At 39.5% G+C, this 25,339-nt stretch overlaps 4 protein-coding genes across 5 annotated transcripts in view; 2 read left to right on the forward strand and 2 right to left on the reverse strand.

The window, feature by feature from the left end:
* Positions 1 to 471: 471 nt before the first annotated feature.
* Positions 472 to 25,339, forward strand: part of LOC311088189 (SH3 and cysteine-rich domain-containing protein 3-like) — an 82,344-nt gene continuing 57,476 nt past the window's right edge. Inside the window, exons 1-2 of the mRNA XM_084121936.1 lie at positions 472 to 519; positions 11,974 to 12,065. The gene's annotated coding sequence lies outside the window, so the exon portion shown is untranslated. The remainder of the gene's footprint in view (positions 520 to 11,973; positions 12,066 to 25,339) is intronic.
* LOC311088739 (uncharacterized protein) lies at positions 3,641 to 6,327 on the reverse strand. Of its 2 annotated transcripts, none has more exons than XM_084123019.1 (4): positions 6,101 to 6,327; positions 5,184 to 5,367; positions 5,023 to 5,102; positions 3,641 to 4,787 (listed from the first exon to the last, which is right to left on the reverse strand). In XM_084123019.1, the coding sequence occupies exons 2-4, from the start codon at positions 5,184 to 5,186 to the stop codon at positions 3,818 to 3,820; spliced, it is 1,053 nt and encodes a 350-aa protein (XP_083979145.1). In that variant the 5' UTR covers positions 5,187 to 5,367; positions 6,101 to 6,327; the 3' UTR covers positions 3,641 to 3,817. The 2 variants fall into 2 exon arrangements, with proteins under 2 accessions (XP_083979145.1, XP_083979144.1); XM_084123018.1 differs by having other exon boundaries at positions 5,184 to 5,378.
* LOC311088905 (putative nuclease HARBI1) lies at positions 16,538 to 19,053 on the forward strand (the record flags this gene model as incomplete). Its single annotated transcript, XM_084123287.1, has 3 exons — positions 16,538 to 16,570; positions 17,926 to 18,759; positions 18,850 to 19,053. The coding sequence occupies 3 exons, from the start codon at positions 16,538 to 16,540 to the stop codon at positions 19,051 to 19,053; spliced, it is 1,071 nt and encodes a 356-aa protein (XP_083979413.1).
* Positions 19,662 to 21,484, reverse strand: LOC311088551 (uncharacterized protein). Its single transcript, XM_084122738.1, has 3 exons — positions 21,408 to 21,484; positions 20,445 to 20,538; positions 19,662 to 20,360 (listed from the first exon to the last, which is right to left on the reverse strand). Exons 2-3 carry the CDS (start codon positions 20,520 to 20,522, stop codon positions 19,815 to 19,817), a joined length of 624 nt encoding a protein of 207 aa, XP_083978864.1. The 5' UTR covers positions 20,523 to 20,538; positions 21,408 to 21,484; the 3' UTR covers positions 19,662 to 19,814.

Below are 25,339 nucleotides of genomic sequence, written 5' to 3' on the forward strand. Positions count from 1 at the left end.
GTTAGGGTTAGAATAAGTTGACATGTAGTTTCAAAGTTACTCAGTCAATTGAATGTCTGTTGGAGGATCATCACAATTAATAGTTTGCAGATATTAAGCAGACAGACTTCTAATACTCTAATTAGAGTTAGTTGACATGTAGTTGCTTATAGCCAACAGAATGTTCAAAAGGGACCATCAAAATAAAGTGTTACCAAAGCAACATGCAATTTTATATGATCCCTCTTTTCTGTTAATTATTAAAGGGATAATTTACCAAAAAATGACAAGTCACCATTTACTCATCCTGATGTCGTTCTAAATTCATAAGACTTAACATGAGACACAATATGAGACTGGCCTGTTAATTCTGATTTTTTTTTTTTGTGGGAAACAAAGACAGTTTGAATCAATCTACAGTATATTGGCTCTTTATATCCATTAACTCCAAAAAAGACATGTTGAATGGGCACACTTTATCCTTTATTGTTAGGAAAGCAAGATGGAGACAAGAAAGACAAAACAGCAGCAGATGACAAGGTAAAATACCGCTGTACTAATGTCAAAAACCTTGCAAGTGTAGCCAGGTCAGTAGAGGGTGTAATTTCCCTTTAAATATGTCACTTCCTTTTGGGTGGAATGGCTGCAGTGCTTGAATTGTTTGGCATGGTCGGTCGCTGGAAGAACAAGCTCTGGTAGGTTTATTTAAGAGATTATGGTCTTAAGAATAGTATTTTAATGCTCACTGGTGATGCTTTATGATGGTTTTGACGTGTTGGCCAAGAGCCAGTGATTTTGAGTGTCAGTGTGGCTTTAATAGGCTATATGCACACGGAGGTGATGACGTACTTCCGCTAAATTCTCAGCCAGCTAAGCCATTTCCGCTACGGCTGAGGTGATTGTTTACAAAGCGATAACGATAGAGATAGCGTAATGTCTAGTAAGAAATCATTTAAATTTCAGCGAACTAACAACAGTACAGCTGAGCATTGTTGTGTGCCTCTGTGTCAAGCCTCAAGCAAGTATAACACAGTACTTAGTTTTCACACATTTCCATCTGACGCGGAAATCAGACGAAAATGGCTTGTCGCTATCCGGAGGGACAATTTCACAGTTAGTCCCCATACCCGAGTATGTAGCCGGCATTTTAAAAAGGAGGACGTTCATGAGCCAGTGTCAGAGACAGGGAGACGGCTATTAATCAAGGGAGCTGTTCCAGCATTGTTTGAGTGGAACAATTACACCCTTCCCACTTCAAGACCGGGGGTATGGGAGAGGAGAGAGCGGCCGCCGGTGTCGCGGGATGACGCTGCGTGCGAGGAGGCTGACATCCTCATGGACCACGACTATGCTTCGGCTCCAGATCCCGCAGTTGTCGATTTAGCCCTTGATGAAAACACGTCTCTCAGAGAGGAGAACCGCAAGCTGAGGGAACAGGTCGAGAAGCTGACAATGAATCAGCGCTTTGGGATTAATCGTTTTTCTGCCTCAGACAAGGACATACGTTTTTTCACAAGGTAAGATGTCCAGATTGTTCTGTAGTACCTTTGCAGCAATGGATATAGGTGTCTGTGTGTGTCTGTGTCTGTGTGTGTGTATGTGTGTGTGTGAGCAGATAAAGATCATACCAGGAGAGGGACAAACAGCAGCTGTGTTATCAAATGTTCACACATATTTTAATTTGTCACATTTTTACAATTAATTTAATTTGTACATTTAAATTTAAGTTATGTTATACTATTTTATTATTTTGATGTCTTTATAATAATTCTATGTAGGCTATTCCAAGCTTTGGCAATATTGCATTATGTAGGCTACAGTCATGCCAATAAAGTAATTTGAATTGAATTGAGAGAGAGAAAGGCTAATTGAGTTACATATTTGAAATGCTTCCTATTAATTTCATAGTATACACTGATACAAGATTTAAATGCTAATATCTGAATTGTATTTATTTAGATTTGCATCGTATGACCTACTGATGAGATTCTGGGCCTTAATAGAGCCTTCGCTGCCATCTATGGTCAGTGTGACACAAGCACAGAGAGGCACCTTTACAGAGCCAAGTTCCACTGTAGTAAGTAGTTATTTACATGGACCATACAATACAACTTAACAAAGCTCATGGTTAATAGAAGTTGAGAGAAATGTAATGTACATTTTATTTCTTTTGAACAGACTCGTTCCCTGCAGCCCATTGATGAGATGTTCTTATTTCTCAACTACCTTGCACTGGGCTCAAAACAGCGTGACCTTGCTGACCGGTACGGAGTCCACCAGTCCACAGTCAGTCGGATCATCACAACGTGGAGCAACTTTCTGTACACTGTGCTAGGGTCTGTGAGGATCTGGATACCAGAGGAGAAAATAAGGGCACATCTGCCAGCTGATTTTAAGGACTATGCAGACACTACAGTGATCCTGGACTGCACGGAGCTGAGGTGCCAGTGCCCTTCATCACCTCTTCTTCAAAGTGAAATGTTCTCAGCATATAAGTCCCACTGTACTCTCAAAGGGCTGCTTGGAGTGGCTCCTCATGGGGCGGTCACATTTATCTCTCCACTGTACGCTGGTTCCATCAGTGACAAACAGATCATGCGGGAGTCTGGAATTCTCTCCCTTTTGAGACCTGGGATGGCCATCATGGTCGACCGAGGTTTCCTTGTTGATGACCTTGTGCCCTGCAAGATTTATAGGCCAGCATTTCTCTCTGGAAGATCCCAGATGTCTGCCTGTGAGGTCAGGGAGACCCAAGCAATCGCACGCCTCAGGGTGCATGTTGAGCGCCTCATACGTCGTGTTAAGGAACACAAGTTCTTTGACACCGAGATTCCACTTAGGCTTTTTGGCAACATTAATCAGCTGTATACTGTTGCATGTCTTCTGACGAACTATGAAAACGGGCCTCTGGTAAAGGCTTGGGCAAAGAAGCAAGAGTAGAGAGCCACTTGTCTGTAAATAGCTATTTATTATAATTCAAATAAAAAAAAAATTGTCAATATGTTACAAAAGTTGCAATGTTACAATAATTTTTAAAGCCACTTTGTTATAATTGTTCACTTTTAGCAATGTTTAAAATTGACCAGAGTATGTCTATAGAAATCTAATCAGAATTGACACCAGTACTGAGATGTTTATTTTGTTAACTTTTACAAATGGCCAGAGAATGTATTTGTTTGTTTACCTATACAAATGGTCATACGTAATTTATTTTACATTTTTGTAAGTACTTTCTTTAAATGTTCCTTTGTAAATTACTTTTTATAAATTTCATTTTATAGTACATGTTATTTATGAACTGCTGTACATTGTACATACTTTTTGAATAAAGAACTACTGAATTATTTGCATGTTATATGTACTTTAGCTCAGTGTTTTTAAGCCATCTGTTATAAAAGAATAATACTTTAATGCACAGTGAATTATATTTACTGAGTAATAACCTTTGTTTAGGGCTACCAAATTACAAACAACAGTTATAAAATACTATTTTTAGGTAATGAATTACCTAAAAAAAAAAATCTTAGGAAGAACATGTACATTTGTAATAATCTATTTATTAAATTACATGTTACATCTCATTACATTAGTATACAAATACAACAAGAAACATAGTAATAAATATGTACACATTAGTATACAAATACAACAAGAAACAGTAATAAATATGTACACATTAGTATACAAATACAACAGGAAACATAGTAATAAATATGTACAAATATTTTGCAATGGACTGAACTGATAAGAGCTGCTAGATTAGAACTGCCAGTAAGAGAAATAGAGAAAAGAGAAATTAACAGCATTCTGTAAAAGAAGCGTGACAGGCTATCAGCATCTAATTATCCAGGCAAGCATTGAGATAACAATAAAAAAAGAAAGTGTCAATTTTTTCTTTCATTCTTTTGGTGACTTCATTGTCTCTGGGAAACCTCTGAATAAACATGTCTTCCTGTGTGTAGACAACAAAGTCACACCAGTCCAAACCAGAAACCAACATCTGGCCCTGGATCTGCCAAAAGTATGGATGAGATTTCCTTAATGTGTGTGTGCCCTCACTGATCTTAATATATGGGCAGTCAACATAGCTTGCTACATTGGGGCATTTAATTTCAACAAGGCCAAACACTGTCTGCCCCTTTGGATCGTACACGATGCCATCAGGTGATGACCCCATCCAGGGTGCGTCAGGGTGGATAAGGAAGCCACAGGGATAGTGGTTAACCTCCCTTACTCTGCAGTACTCCTCTACTGCTGCAGGTTCCATGTCAAGCCCCCTCCTCATGTCTGCAGTCTGATGGCTAGGTCTCAGAAGTCTTTTGGCAAGATTTTCAGCAGAGCTCTGTGCCCTGGTGTGACAGACCTCTCTAAATTTGGAGGAGGTGATGCGGGGCCGCCTTAGTTGGTGCCACTCAATGCAGGAACTCTGTTCTTTTGTGCTGTTGGCAATTTTGTGTGCGGACTCTAATGTTGTTGCCAGGGACATCATGTGGTGCTGCTGATGTTCAGTGCAGACAAAAGAGCAGGTAGAGGGTCCCAGCCTGTAACCCTGAAGTGGCAGTTGTGGGGGAGAAGGAGCATCTGTGTGTGGACAGGTGTTTGGAACTCTCTTTGCTGGCATGTGATAGGACAACACACTTCCTTCTTGCACTTTTCCAAATACAGAGTCAACCAGAGGAACATTAATGTTCATAGCCATAGTTGTTATCATTGGAGCCGCATCACTTGGAAGATCATGGTAGACTTCATCCACCCTGAGTGTGGAAAGTTCAGGCAGAGCTGAACTGACACCCTTATACAAGTTGCTCCTATGGAAAAGACAAAATATATATATATTTTTAAATGAGCCATAAAGTAAGTTACACATAAGTTGAACAAACAAAATAAATAAAAAAGTTTGGACTTTCTTGCTTGAACAACTGACAGTATAAATACTAACAATGAATATTAACATACACTGTATCATATGATCAGATGACTACTTTATCTGAGGTCTCACTGATTACTACAGAAAATGTATTTAATGATAACAACAACACTAACCTGATTCCTTCCATCAGTTTTCGTTCCTTGGGTCTGGCTGAAAGAATCACCATGTCATTAACCAGACCAGGTTTAACACCCTGCATTTAAACAAAAAGGTTATCAATAAACCCACATATCCATAAATACAATCAAAGTACCCCGTTAGAAACATTAGTTACCATGGTTCTTGGCTTATGCCACTTCTGTTCAGTATCTGTGCAGCTGTGTGTTGGGGGAACAGAGTTGATTCTTAGCTGGCAAAAATGTGCAGTCTGATACAACAGTGCTGCCACATGATTGCACAAAGCTGTACCTGCCACACAGGTACACTGGCAGCTTTGCAGCTGCACAGGACGGGCATCCCTAAGCACAATCTGAAAATACACAAATCTGTTACAATAGGAGACAAAGGTGTACTTTCAGTTTTTAAAAAGGAGAATGCATGAGTACAGTGAGAATGTTTGACAAAACAAACAAATATGTACCATCAACATATAAAGATGACATGGAAAAAAATAACTGCTAAACAATTTGTAGATTGTAGCCAAATTATTATTTCTTATTAATATTATTATTATTTATCTCACTCTACTCATCATCAACAGTGGACACAGAACGTGTGTCAATGCAGTGACAAAACAGAACTCAGTTTCTGTGAATCCCAGTGCTTAGCATACATATTTAAATATCGATAAATATTCCAACACACCAGTATTATTTATGGTGTAGTAAATGAAATATGTCTTTAAAATAGATTACATGCGATGATTCACAGAAACTTGATCTGACGAACGGAACCTGTCTCATGAACCAGCCTGCACTGAACCTGCAGGATAACTTTCCCTTACGCTCAAGCTGTGAGGCTTTTGGCTTTTCCTCATTGATCTGTAGCACTCAGCTCTTATGGTTACCTCTCCTGTACTTGAATCCTTGTTTGAAACTGACATTGACAAAGGCGTTAGGAAAATTGGATGTGATTGACACATAATAGTAGACAGACCGACACAGACGTTACACCTGCTGCGCTAGCGTTAGATAGCATGCATGCTACTAAGGACGTGTAAACACAGTAAAACACTACACGTCCAGATCTTACCTTCATAATTGTGGATGTAGCTTGAAACGTAAAGCTTGAAGCCCTTCTCCTTCTTGGTTGTCGATGTATGGGTTAGTGCTTGAATAATTCGACTCACGTCGTTCACCGTAACACGAGGGACATCTTGAAGCGACCGAGTGAAAAACGCCATAGTTGCTATTGACGCTACGCGCGCCGGAAGTGGCCTAGCTGGCTGAATTCGAATGCGGAAGAGAGTGTGCATATAGCCTATTGGGCCAGGGGTGTTTAATCCATTCATTGTGTCTATGAAGTTGTTTTGTTTAGGCATGTGGTTTAAATACCTTAATGGTGAGAAGGTTTGACTGGATGAGTTGTGGACACTGGGTTACCATTGCAGTACACTGCACGTGAGTGTTTGTCCTTTATCAAAATAGGTTGTTTTATTTTCCGAAATGAGATGTGAAAAACCTTTTTGTATGTATTAAAACAAATAAATACTTTTTAGAGAAGTTTCCTTAAAAGCCCTCACATTGGCTATGCTGAACGAGACGAGCAGTGGACATTAACGACAGTTGTACTTCCAGTGTCTTCTGAAATAAGGTATCTAATTATTCATGTAATTCTGGAATAGCTAGTATATTTTAACATTGATTGACATTGTAATTTTACTTTGTACGGGCTGTGGTTTTTAGTAGGAACTGATGTTATGTCTAGAGATAATACTTGTATGCTTTGATAAGAATGTGTTTTTGCTTTATTGTTTTTTTTCTTTATAGAATTCGATCCATCCAGTGCAAATGACCACTGTTTTTCCCTACCTTTATTTTTAAGTTTCTTAATAGGATTATGGTATTGTAATCGGTTTATTTTGTTTATTTGTTTGGTTGTTGGCCCAAAAATTAATCCATTGTATTTTCTTTATGGTTTATTTTGTGAGCTCCAAGCTAGGTCATATCTAACAGCTCCCAATAGAGTAACTAGTGGGGGAAGATACTCATTTTGATTTATACACCCGTGTGGTGTGGAAAGTTTGGTGTGTATTTGTATATGTAGTGTGCGGTGTAGAAAGTTTGTAATTTCTTTTTGGGGTGTATTGTATTTATTCATTTGTTGTGTATATTTTCTTTTTTTGAAGTATTGTTACCCCACATAGTCTCTTCTATTGCCACCCTGTATCACTAAACGTGGCTAGCTTGTGAAAGAAACTGAATGAGACTAGAATCCATGTATTTAATAAAAGCGATGTATTCATTTTTATAGCAGTCTTGCCTTAAGTTTATTCATTTAATTGGATAGCCTCGCGGGAAATCCCTTTATTGACTTGGGGACTCCTACCCAAACAAAATTGGAGTGGCGTAGTCGAAATCAGTAACCAAACATCTCTATTGCCTCGTCACACAAGGACAGGAGCAAAGGTTGCATGGACTGGTTTGTCAACTTTATGCAGCATTTTCAAAGTTTCTACTTCCAGCTCATGATTCCCTCATGAGTTTGGGTGTATACGTGTGTGCCCTTCAGATTGTCCTGTTATATGGTGTTTGTTGGGTAGTTTTTGTTGTCAATAGTGGTGCTTGTTAAAGCATGTATCACTAATACTATTGGTTATATGATGGGTTAAGGATTTGAAGACACCCCTAGTACTAAACTATAGTGCATAACTCACACTACAACATTTGTGCTATGGGCATGATTTGTACGTCAAATTGTGTGGCTTGTTGAGGAGAGGTGTGCTATTTCTTTTCTAAAAGACTAAAAATCCTATAAACCTGAGCCATATCTAGAGACCAGAATTTCATAGAGACTTAAAGGAATAATTTACCCAAAAATGAAAATTCTGTCATCATGTTGTTCCAAACCCATTAGACTTTGGTTAATCTTCGAAACGCAAATGAAAGTTTTTGTAATGAAACCTGAGAGGCTTTGAAAATCTAGCTAAGCAAAACCTACCAGATCCAAAAAGGTTATAAAGGAATTGTAAAACAAATCCAAATGGATCGAGCAGTTTAATCTAAAAGAAGTCTTGTAAAGAGATATGATCACTTTATATGATGAACAGGTTTTTATTTACATCTAAACAAAGAATGACACACATAGGACATCACATATGGTAATCACAGAAGATTGTTCCTCACTCAACAAACCTCTTTGTTCTTGTGCATAAGCTTCTATTGTTTACCAAATGTAATTTGTGTCAATCATTGAAATAAGGCAGACTGATAGAGAACATAGAACATATCTCTCAAACCCTTCTATTAGCATCTCTAATAGATCATTTTGATATCTCAAATCCTGTATTTTGCCATAAAACACTGGCATATTATTAGAAAACTTTTCTGTTACATGGCCATCATGTATGAGGCGCCACGTAGGATTTAAATCAAACTTCGCTTATCAATACATACATAACACACGTGCATATACACCTATAAATTACTTGCATATACATGTATACTATTGGATGTTCAAAATACATATATGAAATACACGTGCACACTAATATGAAATCCATACCAATACATATTATGTTAGTCATGAATGCATATACACTTGTGAATAACTTGCATATACATATAAACTTGACGCACGCATACACATATAAACACTCGCATATACATATAAACTTCCATGCATATACACCTATAAACACTCGCATATACATATAAACCTCCATGCATATACACCTATAAACACTCGCACATACATATAAACTTCCATGCATATACACCTATAAACACTCGCACATACATATAAACTTCCATGCATATACACCTATAAACACTCGCACATACATATAAACTTCCATGCATATACACCTATAAACACTCGCACATACATATACACTTCCATGCATATACACCTATAAACACTCGCACATACATATACACTTCCATGCATATACACCTATAAACACTCGCACATACATATACACTCGATGCGCGCATACACATCCATAAAACACTCGCGCATACATACAAAATAAAACGTGGATGTGTGCTTTAGTTGTGTATATATGTATATGCGAGTGATTTCATATGTGGATGTGCGTGAACTTTTCAGTACAAACGGAAGGCATTTCAATGTAACCGGAAGGCATTTCAGTGTAACCGGAAGGCATTTCAGTGTAAAAGTCATTTGTGTCATTTTGATAGTTTGTTTTCCAATTTGAAATGAAATAAGCATAAACGAGAAAACGGCCCCTTTATTCGTTTTTTCATTTAAAAAAAAATAAAAAATAAAAAATGAAAAAACGAGATTTCGGCTTGATTTTTCGTTTTTTAGTTCACAGGCAAAAAACGAATAAATGACTTCAAAATTCGTTTTCCACATGTGGGCGGCCTGACACGCCCCCTTCCGCCGATTGGTCAAGCAAGTCTGAGCATGTGACGTCATCAGTTGTCGCTCGGGTCTGTTCAACAAAATAATAGTCCTCTACTATGGCTACAGATTCTTAAGCTGTACAGGGCAGGTCTTGCAACTTTACGCGTTTCACAGAAATCTTTACATCAGAAATATTAATTATTAGTCTGCCACCAGCCTGTTTTATTTAGCTGTGCGGAGTTAAATATGTGTGGTGAAGCTGCGCTTGACAGCGTCGAGCGGGAGAGGCTCACTGACCAATGTTCAGTCAGCAGTCAGAACTTTTCTTTTAGACGCTCCGTTTTGAATTTTTGTATTTTTTTACAGTCTATGGTTTTGACACAGGATGGTGATTGCAAATACTGTAATGTCAATCGGCTGAGGGTGGGTACAGATGATGGTGAAATACATTTTTACTGAAACTGCAATCATATCCGCGACCCGCGAGAATGAGACAGATGATTGACAGGACGATAGCGAAGGCAATTAAAGGCGCAAGATAACTTCTGTTAACAAAAAAATAAATAAATGTTTAATATAAGTGACTATGTCTTTGTTTTGTTTTTTTTATCAAATAATTGTGAACCACAAACTGAGCCTTCGTTTTAAAGGGCAATTTCCAAATATATTTTATTTATTTGTTATAATATGGGTATTTTATAATACAGCATAAATAAATAAAAATAAAAAACACATGTAATGTGTATGCCTATAGGCTAAACACCACAGATTTTTGGTTTTGTTTGTGTAAACTTTTATCCACAACCATATTTCTTCATGGGCTCCACTCCAGGGGTCACGCTCAGCACCCCTACTTCCCATGGTACTAACTGTAATTAACAGTATGCTGACCCAGTTTATATGTAAAATCTTTGGTATATGTAATCTATATGTAATATCTAAAAACACAGTGTGATGGAAATACACTTTTCTTAAAGCGTGTTGTAGCCTACATCACCACAGATTTATTGGCAGATCACCTTCTATCACCTTCTATCTGTGTTGTATAATAGACAATTGTCCTGCAAAATAATGAGTTTTTTTGTAAGAAAAACATTGCGAGCAAATGTCGAATTGTTGTTTGAAATATAAATCAACAACGTAAGAGGCTTTAGGCTTTTAAAAAAAAAAAAAAAAAAAAAAAACGAAAAAACTAATAAAAGGGGCCGTTTTCTCGTTTATGCTTATTTCATTTCAAATTGGAAAACAAACTATCAAAACCGACACAAATGCCTTCCTTTTACACTGAAATGCCTTCCGGTTACACTGAAATGCCTTCCGTTTGTACTGAAAAGTTCACGCACATCCACATATGAAATCACTCGCATATACATATATACACAACTAAAGCACACATCCACGTTTTATTTTGTATGTATGCGCGAGTGTTTTATGGATGTGTATGCGCGCATCGAGTTTATATGTATGTGCGAGTGTTTATAGGTGTATATGCATGGAAGTGTATATGTATGTGCGAGTGTTTATAGGTGTATATGCATGGAAGTTTATATGTATATGCGAGTGTTTATAGGTGTATATGCATGGAAGTTTATATGTATGTGCGAGTGTTTATAGGTGTATATGCATGGAAGTTTATATGTATATGCGAGTGTTTATAGGTGTATATGCATGGAAGTTTATATGTATATGCGAGTGTTTATATGTGTATGCGTGCGTCAAGTTTATATGTATATGCAAGTTATTCACAAGTGTATATGCATTCATGACTAACATAATATGTATTGGTATGGATTTCATATTAGTGTGCACGTGTATTAATAGTTAAAAAATCATACATTGTGATTTCTGGATTTTTTTTTTAGATTATGTCTCTCACAGTGGACATGCACCTACGATGACAATTTCAGACCCCTCCATGATTTCTAAGTGGGAGAACTTGCAAAATAGCAGGGTGTTCAAATACTTATTTTCCTCACTGTATATGCACGTGTGTTATGTATGTATTGATAAGCGAAGTTTGATTTAAATCCTACGTGGCGCCTCATAATCATGTCCTGGAGGAAACTGAGAAGCTTGGGACCAACACCACCTAGTGGTCAAAGACTTGATTACTCTGGCCTGTTTTCATGGTCTAAAGATGATCTGAGACAAATTATGCATATTTTCACTTGTCACCATGTCATAACCAGACTTCTATTGACCACAATGCATAGAAATAATAACACAAGACTGTTGTATTTGGATATGCCTTTAATATTTCCTGCATAATTAATTAAAACAGCTAAATGCATATTTTGATAGGTCAGTTACGTTTGACAGCATTGTGTATAAACAGTAGATGCTCATCTCAATGTCAAAAAATACTTTACCGATTTCTTGAAACCTAATTTTTTAGTTCCATTGGGGGAAAAAATCCAATTAAATTCTTTTAACTGCAAGAGACTTTGTGGGACACGTGCTTTGGCATGTAGTGCACACTCTTTAACAGGTTGCAACCGAATCTGAATCTGGTTCCTGATCTCACCCCCACTTCTCTGTCGCTGTCCATGAAAGAGGCAAATCAAACCCTCTAACAGACTGTGTTTGATTCGCAGAACAAGAAGCAGCAGCAGACGTTCAGTCAGTCTCACTATTATATGGCTCTGTATCACTTCAAAGCCATTGAGAAAGATGACCTAGACTTCCAGTGAGTCTATTCACATATTTATTAATATTTCAATTCAGTCATCGCATTCATGCAGTCAAAACCATCATAAATGCGGTAACCCTTCCTTTTACAGTCCCCTAATTACTAGGTATTTACCGGGTAAATATATGGTAAGTTATAGTTGGTTATTGGTAATTACCACAGGTAACAAATGTAAATGCAGAGAAACTACAAACTAATTACTAAGTATTTACCTGGTAAGCATATGGTAAATTATAGTATTTTAGTGTGTAATTACTTAAGGTGATTAGTATGCAATTACAGAGAAACTACCAGGGGAAAAAAAACACCACTGTTAAATATCAACTCAACAAAGTACTGTGTACTTGTTACCTGTTTAGGTTGGTAATAACTCAGATTTAATTGTGTACTTCCTCAGAATGTAGGCAGCCAATTTTTAGAAACACCTCCAGTATTACCCATCAATTCAAGTTAGGTTTGTAGTTATCCTAGGGTTATGTTGGTAACAGTCCATGTTTATTTATTACTATCTTGAAATTAAGACGGTAGTTTCCAATAAATTACCTTGTCTTACATAATTGTTGTTCATTGCTACACCAATTTATAGAGGGTTTATCAAATAATTTACCTTACACTTACCTGGTAACTACTACTACCCCGCAGGAACAGTTTTCCCTAATGTCATAGCACATCTTAAATACTGGGTATGTTCTTGCAGATGTTTTTACAATTTACTCAGTAAGTAAAGTGCAACTGTACTGAAAATGAAGCCTTGTTTATTTCCATGGTATTACCGGAATTGTACCGTATAACCTGATCATTCCCTTTTCCATATAGTCACAATTTTTTACCTCGTATGTCCTGCAACGTTACCAAAGAAAACATGACAATTTACAGTACTCAGTCCGTAAAGTGCAACTGTACTGTAAAAGGAAGCCTTGTTTATTTCTATTGTATTACCAGACTCTTACCACATCCTTTGCTACTGCTTAAACATTTTTGAATCACAAACTTTTACCGTGTGTTCTGCAACTTAACTAAAACATTCCAGCCTGGTCTCATTAATACGTAGTATTAATACGTAATTTTCAAAGATAGAAAACTACATAGGCTACAATTATGAAGAAAAACAACATACGTGTAATCACAATCATTTATTTATGTGTTGCAGTCACAGTCCTCTCTTTCAGTATATCTTCTTTTTCTTTCGGCTGCTCCCATTAGGGGTCGCCACAGCGGATCATCCGTCTCCATACCATCCTGTCCTCTACATCTGCCTCTTTTACACCAACTACCTGCATGTCTTCCCTCACCACATCCATGAACCTCCTCCTTGGTCTTCCTCTTTTCCTCCTTCCTGGTGGCTCCATCCTCAGCATTCTCCTACCAATATAATTCATGTCCCTCCTCTGCACATGTCCAAACCATCTCAATCTCGCCTCCCTCACCTTGTCACCAAAACATCCAACATGCGCTGTCCCTCTAATAAACTCATTTCTAATCTTGTCCATCCTCGTCACTCCCAACGAAAACCTTAACATCTTCAGCTCTGCTACCTCCAGCTCCGCCTCCTGCCTTTTACTCAATGCCACTGTCTCTAATCCATACAACATCGCAGGTCTCACCACAGTCCTATAAACTTTTCCTTTCATTCTTGCAGATACTCTACTATCACAAATCACTCCTGTCACTCTTCTCCACCCACTCCACCCTGCCTGCACTCTTTTCTTCACTTCCCTAACACTCTCTCCATTACTTTGCACTGTTGACCCCAGGTACCTGAACTCCTCCACCTTCTTCACCTCTTCTCCCTGTAACCGCACCACTCCACTGCCCTCCCTCTCATTTACGCACATGTACTCTGTCTTACTCCTACTGACTTTCATTCCCCTCCTCTCCACCACGTACCTCCACCTCTCCAGGCTCTTCTCAACCTGCTCACTACTCTCATCACAAATCACAATATCATCCGCAAACATCATAGTCCAGGGAGACTCCTGTCTGACCTCGTCCGTCAACCTGTCCATCACCACTGCACACAGGAAAGGGCTCAGGGCCGATCCTTGATGCAGTCCAACCTTCACCTTGAACCAGTCTGTCGTTCCTACTGCACACTCCACTGCAGTCACACTGTCCTCATACATGTCCTGCACCACCCTCACATACTTCTCTGACACACCTGACTTCCTCATACAATACCACAACTCCTCTCTTGGCACTCTGTCGTACGCTTTCTCTAAATCCACAAATACACAATGCAGCTCCTTCTGTCCTTCTCTATACTTCTCCATCAACATTCTCAAAGCAAATAAGGCATCTGTGGTGCTCTTCCTCGGCATGAAACCATACTGTTGCTCACAGATGGTCACCTCTTCTCTCAGCCTGGCTTCCACTACTCTTTCCCATAACTTCATGGTGTGACTGATCAACTTAATTCCCCTGTAGTTACTGCAGTTCTGCACATCTCCCTTATGCTTAAAGATCGGTACCAGCACACTCCTTCTCCATTCCTCAGGCATCCTCTCACCTTCCAAAATCTTGTTAAACAATCTGGTTAAAAACTCCACTGCCATCTCTCCTAAACATCTCCATGCTTCTACCGGTATGTCATCTGGTCCAACCGACTTTCCACTCTTCATCCTCTTAATCGCTGCTCTCACTTCCTCCTTACTAATCCTATCCACTTCCTGCTTTACTAACACCACATCATCCAACCTTCTCTCTCTCTCATTTTCCTCGTTCATCAGCTGCTCAAAATACTCCCTCCATCTTCTCAACAAACTCTCCTCACTAGTCAACACATTTCCATCTCCATCCTTTATTGCTCTAACTTGCAACACATCCTTCCCAGCCCCATCTCTCTGCCTGGCCAGTCGGTACAAATCCTTTTCTCCTTCCTTAGTGTTCAACCTCTCATACAGCTCCTCGTATGCCTTTTCCTTGGCTATCGCCACATCCCTCTTTACCTGTTGCCGCATCTCCTTGTACTCCTGCCTACTTTTCTCATCACCCTGTCGATCCCACTTTTGTTTTGCTAACCTCTTTCCCCTTATGCTCCCCTGCACTTCCTCATTCCACCACCACGTCTCCTTGTCTTCCTTTCTATTTCCAGATGTCACACCAAGTACCTTTCTAGCTGCCTCCCTCATCACTCCTGCGGTAGTTTCCCAATCATCCAGCACCTCTTCACCACCACCGAGCCTCTGTCTGACCTCTTCCCTGAACCTCACACTACAGTCTTCCTCCTTCAGTTTCCACCATCTTATTCTTCTTTCAGTCCTTACTCTCCTCCTCTTCTTCTTCGCCTCCAAAACCATCCTACAGACCACCATCCAATGCTGTCTAGCTACACTGTCCCCTGCCAACACCTTACAGTCTCCAGTCTCTTTCAGGTTGCATCTCCTACATAGAACATAGTCCACCTGTGTGCACCTTCCTCCACTCTTATAGGTCACCCTATGATCCTCCTTCTTCTTAAAATACGTATTCACCACTGCCATTTCCATCCTTTTAGCAAAATCTACCACCATCTGCCCTTCCACATTTCTCTCCTTTAGGCCATACCTACCCATAACCTTCTCATCACCTCTGTTCCCCTCACCTACATGTCCATTAAAGTCTGCCCCAATCACCAAATCATTTCTAGGTACATCATCTACCACTTCATCTAATTCACTCCAGAATCTTTCCTTCTCCTCCATCTCACAGCCCACTTGTGGAGAATAGGCACTGATGACATTTATCATCATCCCTTCACTTCCACCTTCACTTCCACCTTCACGATCATCACCCTATCAGAAACTCTCTTCACCTCCACTACACTCTTACTGTACTCTTCCTTCAGAATCACCCCTACACCATTTCTCTTTCCATCCACACCATGATAGAACAGTTTAAACCCACCTCCAATGTTTCTGGCCTTACTCCCTTTCCACTTGGTCTCCTGAACACACAACATATCTACCCTTCTCCTCTCCATCATATCAGCTAACTCTCTCCCTTTACCAGTCATAGTGCCAACATTTAAAGTACCAACCCGAACCTCCACTCTCCTCCACTTCTCCTTTCCCTGTCGCCTCTGTAGACGTCGTCCTCCTGTCCTCCTCCTCCTTCGGCCAACAGTAGCCCAATTTCCACCGGTACCCTGATGGCTAACGATACCTGTGGCGGTCGTTGTTAACCCGGGCCTTGACCGATCCGGTATGAAATTCTTATTCGTGACCCGCATATTTGATTTGGCACATGTTTTACGCTGGATGCCCTTCCTAACGCAACCCTCCCCATTTATCCGGGCTTGGGACCGGCACTAAGAGTGCACTGGCTTGTGCCTCCCTAATGGCTGGGTTCCTCTCTTTCAGTATATAATAGTTTTGAATGAGGTACAGAGCAGAATTTAAGTTATTAATCCATGAAAATGTTAATCCGGCTTCGCTCTATGTGAAGGCGCGCGCTTCTCCATTTCAAATGTAGTTTACCGACTGAAATACGGCATGTCGCAATCTGTGACGAACATGGACGAACAGGCGAGAGCCAATGAGCGTTTGATATCACTGCCGTAAAACATGTCGTAACGCTTCTTGAGGGCGCAATTTTTGAATTTGAATTCATCACAGCTGTGTCCCAAAGTGAAGGACACGTCCTTCTAAGGACCCAGCCTTCCCAGCCGTCGAAGGACGCTCCGAGTCTAGCCTTCGTAGGATTGTAATTGCCACCAGGTGTTCCCCATTATGCTGTCGCCTAGCAACGCTGTGATAGGAGAGCTGCCATCCTACGCTTCCAAGGCTTCATCAATTAAAAATAAAAATGGAGCAAGACTACATCATTTTATTTTTTTTATTTGATGTTTTACTGGAGGAGATGGTGGGGATGTTTCATTCCAGGCGCCGCCGGGTGATGTATCTAAGGCTTTGTCAAGACCGTGGCCAGGTAAAGTAAACTGGTTTGCTGCATCCCAATTCAGAAGTTGCGTCCTTAATTGCTGGAGTACACAAGTTGAGACTGTACTTGAGTCATGTTATGATAGGCTACTTATAAAAATACAAAATACACATAAAGCTGTTCAAATGTTTAGTTATAGGCTAAGTTACCTTACGAAGATGCGATTTTTATGTAGTTTTATTCTCTTGATCATGGTGATCTTATTCAGGCATGTTTCCAGCGTGCTTTGTTTTAACGCAGTCGAAGCATAAAACACAAAACAATAAATAAACACAGTGAAATATACCTCTTAAATAAATACAATGAAATATACCTCTTTAATATATATATATATATATATATAGGTAGGCTACTCCCGCTCGCCTTTGGATGCAGCCTTTTATATGGCATGCATCTGTATAGCAACAATTCCTTAAAATTGTGCTCGTTTCATTTTCAAAATAACCTGTGGTTGACTGTAAGCAAGTACATTCGTTAAGTATTCACATACAAATGTGAAGTAATGAGGGTTTTTTTCTCTTTCACAGGACAGCAACACTACAAAACCATGGTATTTTACAATATGATAAATTGTTCTATAGTAAACTACTCAACAGTAAATTACTTTAAATATAACAACCTTCAACATATTCAGAATTAAAATGCAACATACACATAGCCAAGCAGTAATATGAATGCAACAACATATCTAAAAACCCTGACAAAGAGTTTTTTTATGCAGAATACTTAACTGTACTTTTACTCTTGATATCTTAAGTAAATTAAATACAAGTATGCAAGATAACACTTGTACATAAGTAAGGTTTTAAATATAACTACTAAAATTTCACCAATGTGCCATTAATACTTACTAAAAGTAGTTTAAGTGTCACTGTATCTTCCAACAATTACATTGTCACAACTCTAAACAATTTCTCTTTTGTTTGTTTCTCTAAATCAGACCAGACCCCTGTACTGCAGGATAAACCTGAGCGTGCCAGTGCTGGACAGGTTTTTTAATGACATGGACACACGACCTGATTTTCGGCTGAGCAGGAATACCCTGACAGTGCTTCTGGGCCTGTTGAGAAGTGACCGGCAACACGGACGGGGTTCCACAATAGAGACCCTGGTATTTCTTTTCTGGCTGGCGTGTGGTACATCCTACAGGGTCGTCTCCAGAGCATTTCATATGCCACGTTCCACTGTCCACCGCATTGTCCACCGGGTCGCTGAGGAGGTGGTGGCCATTCGCCACCAAGTCATTCACCTCCCAAACACCCCAGAAGACCTGGAGGCAGTTTGCCGTGGGTTTGCAGGGCTGGCCAGACACAGAGCTTTCTTGAAAGCTGCAGGAGCAATCGACGGCTGCCATGTCCGCATCAAGCCTCCAAGCGGCCCTGATGGTCAGAGCTACAGGAACAGGAAACTGTTCCCATCCATAATCCTGCAGGCTGTTTGTGACCATCAGGGCCGCTTCATTGACACCTACGTGGGCTGGCCCGGGTCAGTGCATGACGCACGGGTGCTCCGGTACAGCCCACTGTACAGGAGGTCAGTGTACCCTCCTCCAGGGCACTTCATCCTCGCAGACGGAGGGTACCCGTGTCTCCAACACCCACTCCCCCTCATCACTCCCTACAAGAGGCCAGTACGAGGTGTGGGAGCCCAGCGCTTTAATCTTCATCATTCCAGGGCACACTCCATTATAGAGCGTGCTTTTGGGATGATGAAGACCAGGTTCAGGGCCATCTTCCTGCAAGCACTGGAAGTGCACCACACCTTTGTACCTCATGTAAGTTAAATGAAAAATACATTTGCAAAAAACATAATTAACTTCTTTCTTCCAGACCATATCATTTTTTGTTTTGTTTTTTCATTTCAGGTCATCACAGCCTGTTTCATCCTCCACAACATCTGCCTTGGGGTTGGTGACATCATGGCCCCGGAGGATGAGCATGAGGAGGATGATGCGGAGGATGAGGGGGAGCATGTTTTGGAGACGGTCAGTGGGGCTCCCTGGCGTGACCAGCCGTCTGCAGAGGTGTCTACCCTGGAGGAGGTTCCCATTGACCATGATTATTTGTAACAGGCAAGTCAGAGAACTTTAAATTTTATAATGGCCAAAACCAAAAATGAATGTCCATAGAATGTCCATGTTGAAATTTTTGATGCTTTGATTTGAGGATGAGAATTTATTTTATTCTTCCCTCTTTTTGAAATGATCTCAGTGAGATGGCAGCCGTCGATTGAGTCAGCCCTGCAAACCTGTTGTTAGACAATGCAGTGGACAGTGGAAATTATGCAGTCAAACACTCTGGAGACCATCCTAGATGATGTCCCACCCACCGGCAGAGAGGCCTTACCAGGGTCTCTATTGTGGAGCCCACCCGGGTCCAGCGGCACCACCAGGGTCTCCCTGCTCAGCTGAAATCTTAATTTATGTACTGTTCATTTAAATGATGTTGTCAGATTATATTTAAGTTATGTTGTAAATGGTTATTTATTATTTATAAAACGTTATTTATCTATATAATTATTTATTTTTTCCAAATGTTATTATTGTATAAAATATTGTTTGTTTTCAAATTGCCTGTCAAACCTGTCATTAAAAAAATAAGCAATGTCAAGAACTGTTCCATTTATTTCATATCCCAACACATCAAGTTACTTAAAAAATAAACAATGCACAGAAATGGAACAAAAATAATGTTTATTATTCATTTTAAATAAACTGTACACAAGTTTGAAAAAAAAACAAACATCATTTAATATAACTTAGATTACAAAAATAAACTGTACAAAACTTAAGTTTCCTCTTTCCATTTAATGTAAATAAAAAATCCTCTTTTATATATACATAAAAAAAAATATAAAAAAATATTTCTCCACCATACGCTCAAGAAGCGCAAACAGCCTGTCCATCCTCTCCCTGCTCTCTCGAGCTCTCCTCTCCTCTGCCTCCCTTAGCAGAGCCATGTCCTCTCTAATGAGGTCCAGCATCTCCTCCTCATAGTCCTGCTTTCTCCGTGCTGGTGGTGCTGCTGCTGCGGGTGCTCCTACTGGTGGTGCTGCGGGTGCTCCTACTGGTGGTGCGGGTGCTGCTGCTGTGGGTGCTGGTGCTGCTGGTGCAGGTGCTTCTGCTGGTGGTGGTGCGGGTGCTGCTGGTGCAGGTGCTGGTGGTGCTGCGGCGGGTGCTGGTGCTGGCTCCTCCTCACTGTGGCCACCCACTGCTGAACTTGACCCTGGTCTGTCCTCGGGGATTGAGGCGATGAGGACAGGGGGATTGGTAGAATGCCTCTGCCCCAACACCTCATCCATGAAGACAAACCAGGGCCACGTTTCAGCAGTGGGTTTCCCACCCACTCCCTCTCCTGTCCCAGGACACTTGCAATCCTAAGGCAGAGCAAATTAACCATGGCTTGTTAACAACAACAGCACAATACATTTCAGCAAAGACGTGTGTATTAACTTTCTTACTTTGTATTTTGTTTTTAAGTTGTCCCATTTTTTATTTTTTTTTGCCTGCATGGGGGTCACCTTCCCCAGCAGGCCCATTTTCTCCAGAATTGCTCTAAAAAAGCAGAAAAGGGTACTTAGGAAAAATTATAACACAGGGGTGCAAATGAAATATTAACATTAGTGCATTATTAAAACTGAAAAAAGACACATCAGGACATGCATTCAAAATAGTTTAGAAATCATATTTCTGGATACTCAAATGTGGTTAAAACCTTTGTAAACATAACTTGCATGACAACACTACAAAAACACATAAAAGTGAAACCCATTGCATCATCTACTGCTTTTCTTATTGTTGTGGGTTTTCTAGGGTGAGTGATATTATAATACACAAGTGAGACAGACTACTGCAAATTTTAGAAGTAGGTGTTGTCTTACGCTGGCGGAGTTTTTCACCCTGGTAAATAAATGGTCATTTTCAGACCGCAGATATATATTAACAAATGTCTCTAGTATTATTATACAAACATTACTTCCAAATCTACATTTCTCAAATAAAGAATTATCAGGTTCGATTCTATATTAAATAAAGAAATCAATATACAAGCAATGAAAATATGCAACACCGCCACCCGGTGGTCAGAAATGGCATAACATTCAAAACCGAAACTAAATCTGAGGTAATTTAAATGAACGGCACATAATCATAAAGATCGCGTCCTTAAACTCGAAATAACAAGAGTTTCAAATACTAATGTAATGATCACACATACATATGTACAATCAAACACTGGGTGCAATATAAATATTATAAATTGCAAGTAATATCGAACATAAACGGCACATTCACGAGCCCTCAACCTCACGCGATTAACGGATTCATCTCTCTTAAACATGCATCACTTTATGAAAGTATGACATCAAGGCTTTACAGCTCCTTAACAAGTATTGATCACCAAACTAGGTAAACAGTCAACTTACATATATTTATTGACGCACTTCGCACACACAGTCTTGCTTGTACAGTCCCGCTCGTCTGCTGATGATGATGACTGACAGTAAGTAGCGCATGCGCACATGACTCGACCTTTCCAACAGCCGCCGTCGATGTGTAGACGCGCTAGAGTATAGGGTTAGACTCGGCCGACGTCGACTGTAGACGCGCTAGAGTATAAGTATTATAGGACATAGTTAGGTTTAGGGAAAAATCTACGACAATTTGGCGGGCCATCCAGGAGTCCTCGGAATCTCCCTCTGTCGGATGGATGGGACGAGGAACCACGTTGTCTTCACTCTGCCAGACTGCAGAACCCTGTTCGACAGAGGGACCATTCCAGACGGGCTAAAAGGACTTAAAGTATTAAGGTAGGTAGGATGACAGACTTCACATTTTTCCTTTAAAATGCTTCTAAATTAATTAAAAGGTTTAACTGGTAATCAGATTTAAAAGATTTAAGGATTCTTTTTTTTTTTACCTTTGCTAATAAGGGCAATGATTATGGTTAAATTCAATCAAATTAGTATATGTTGAGTATTTTATTTGTTGTGTTCGAGAGTGCGCCTAGAAAGCTGTTAATGAAACTATTTGTTCTTGCAAATAGCAACTAGTCATGCTGGAAACCAGATTCGGGAGGGAAAATACCCTGAGATGCTCTAGTAATGAAACTTGCTTTTTGTTTGAATAAGACTTTAATTCTGGTAGAATATAAAGAAAGATAAAGAGAGAAATGTTGAAACAAGATCAATAGATAATTTCAAAAATTCAGAAATTTTTAAATTATAAATCATAATAATAGGAATATGCATTCTGAGATAATTAGGAAATTTTGAGTCAGGAAGAAACTTTTATGAGTTAGACTTTGATTTATTTATGTATATGAGATATATAAAACCGAGCAATATGTGCTCTTAAAGATGAATAAATGGTATATTATATTACATATACTGCACGTGTTTAAATATTATACTTTCTATCTGAGGGTGTCTAGAATTTGTATCCCGTTATCCCTTGTGGGAGACAGTGTGAAGAAAAAAAACTGATCCATTGCAGAGATTCTAAGAGTCAATGGTTTAAGTTAACTAAGATAATTTTTGTGCATTGTGTATTGTTTGAGAATGAGATTGGGTGACCAAATTTAAATAGAAATTGTGATTTGAACAGGCACATAACAGACATCTTAGAGTCATTTTATTTTGGTTTCTTGTAAAAAGAGAAAAGATACATTATAAAACTGAAATTTCTTTTGGAACAAAGTTTGCTTTTAAATGATGGAAAAGGGAAACTGATCTACTATACTATTGATCTACAAACTAATGTACTACTATTAAAAAAATATGTACCATCATAAATAAAAGACACTGTATCCCAAATTTTGCCATCTATTAATTTGATTAGTAATTTTAATTTCAATATTGAAAGTCTGTAAGACTTTTTGTTTTTAAACTTGTATTGTCTCCATGATGTACGGCTGAACAGTGGTTTGTTTGTTTTTATTGTTGAGTTTGAAATGATTTACATTATTGAATATTATGAAGTAAACAAAGACTTGCCTCACAAGCTTGTGATTTCCATCTATGTGCCAAAGTGACAGTGGCGAGGGAACGGAGTAGGGTCTTCTAGGTATGAGCATGACCTCAAGGCCTCGTAAGACACTTCCAATAGGATCAATGGATGGGAGAGTTGCTCGTACTCTTTGCTGAGTGATCCTTTTACGGGGGAAAAAGCATAACACTAAATGCATGGCACTAAATGCACTAAAGTTATTTTATTTCTTAAGTAAAACTTGTAGGTTAAGAACATATTTTTGGAGTACAATATAGTAAGCATCTTATTTGCCATACCTTATGCCTATGCTCCTCAGATATCCAGAGACCATTCTGTATCCAGAGTTTGGAGTGGTTGCAAGAAAGTCTGCCACAATTCGTTGGAGACCCTCCTCACTAATGTCTGTAAAACTCTGCTTCACTGATAATTCCAGTTCTTTCATTCGTCTTCTAATTGTTCTAACACTCACATCCAAAAGTCTAGCAATTTCAGGAACAGTGAAGTCAAATTCAAGAAGGAATTCAAGGTGCTCTTTTGATATGTCAAAACGAGGGTGTCGCCTTTTTCCTGATCGAATAATTGGTGCTTGGTAACCATTAAGAACTGTGCACTGACAACTGTCTAGTATTTCCAATGCAGACACCAGATTCCGCAAAACTTCTGGAGCATTGGGTATTGAAGTGGTTTCAGAAAACCTGGACAATACATTTAGAACTTGTTCAGTTCTTATATAGACAAAGTCCACGTCCTCATGAATGGATGCCAATCTACATCTAAGGTCGAGTAATATGTTGGAGACCTCTTCCAAAAATTATTGGGGTAGCTGTCGCTCATCTCTGAGAAGACAAGACAGCATCACTGTTTTTTGACAAATGTTACAAATACATGCAAAACAAACAACCTATAGCAATCTTAGACCGCTAGCTGTTGTCACGGCTGACAGAAAAAGGAAGAGGGAGATGTGGATCTAAAAAAACATGTTCTGTGCTTAAACAAAAACAAAGAAGGTAATCCATCATGACACAAGAAAAAAACATGCAACAGCTTCACATAATATAAAGACAACATCAGTCAAAGATTTGAATCAAAATTAGGGTACATGAACACGTGATAATGAGTAATTCAAATAGAAACAGGTGTGGAACACAATGAGTAACAACTAAAGCAAACTAGTGACTGACAAGATCAGACAAAACAAGAACTAATAGGAGAAAGCAAGAACAAAGAAACGACAGGGCAAAAATTGAGCGTCAGTGTCAGTTCTGGCAGGCCAAGTAGCCAAGACTGCTAACGCTATTGGCCAACAACACGGTCTCATCAGCTGATCTGCATCAGCTGTTCAACTCCCCTCGCTGCTAATGGCTACGCTCAAAACAGGGCGCCCTATTTAAGCAGATTCAGTTCGCTCCTAACCACTTGATGCTCGCTTCTCTGCAGCCCGCCACCTCCCCAGCTCCTCCTTGTCATGTATAACGTGTCATTTGCTTTTCTGTCATCGTTGCTGCTCTGTTCATATGGGGAATAGTTCAGCTCTCCCAGTCCTAAACTGTGTGAGCGTTCCCTAATGCTGTTGCTGCTGTCCTCTGACTCTCTGCTATTTCATGGTGCTCATGAAAGGTCAGAGGACTCCCTGAACAGAGCCATACCGCCAAAAATTTAATTCAGAATTTATCAACTTGAATTGCAATTTATTCAATAAAAATTTCCCAAATCATTTTTATTGTCATGTGTGTTCTTGACTTAATGGACCTGACAGAAATGAATACAAAATAATAGTCATAGAACACACACACAAAAAAAAACGCTGGTTAGCAGTTAAACCAACTTTTGATAGATTTTAATTTCGCCAACAAAATCCAATGTAGTCAGTCAGTGAGCGGAATAGGTGCAGATTCAACGAAATTAACACAGCAGGAGACAGACGTCACGCCGCAGCCAGTTTCATTGGTCAACTGGAGTAATGGGCGTGCAAAAGGTCTTTACGATTGGTCGCGAAAGCTGCCTATTCCACGCAAAGGCGGGCCGTAAACTTAAATGCCTTTGGCCTAAAGATTAAAAGGAAATGATCAATTCAACAGGTGTCAGACAAGGTGTGTACTTTGTATTCATAATCCTATCAGACCACATTTGTAGGAAAGGCTAGTTTTCAGAAATGGGCGTTAAAGCAGACCAGGTTTGTCAATAATAGCCTCTGCTACTTTCTTTAACTTTAATAATACACTGCACATAAAATCAGCCATTGCAATAATCATATGTGGACTAGTTAGAGGATACAATCGAAGCATAAGAAGTTAAACTAAGGTAAGAAAAACACAAACGTGTTACAACATGTCTTCACACGTAAACAACAGGTTGGGAAGACGATCAG

Source organism: Abramis brama (genome assembly GCF_963993115.1).
Source record: "Abramis brama genome assembly, chromosome: 8".
Taxonomy (NCBI): domain Eukaryota; kingdom Metazoa; phylum Chordata; class Actinopteri; order Cypriniformes; family Leuciscidae; genus Abramis; species Abramis brama.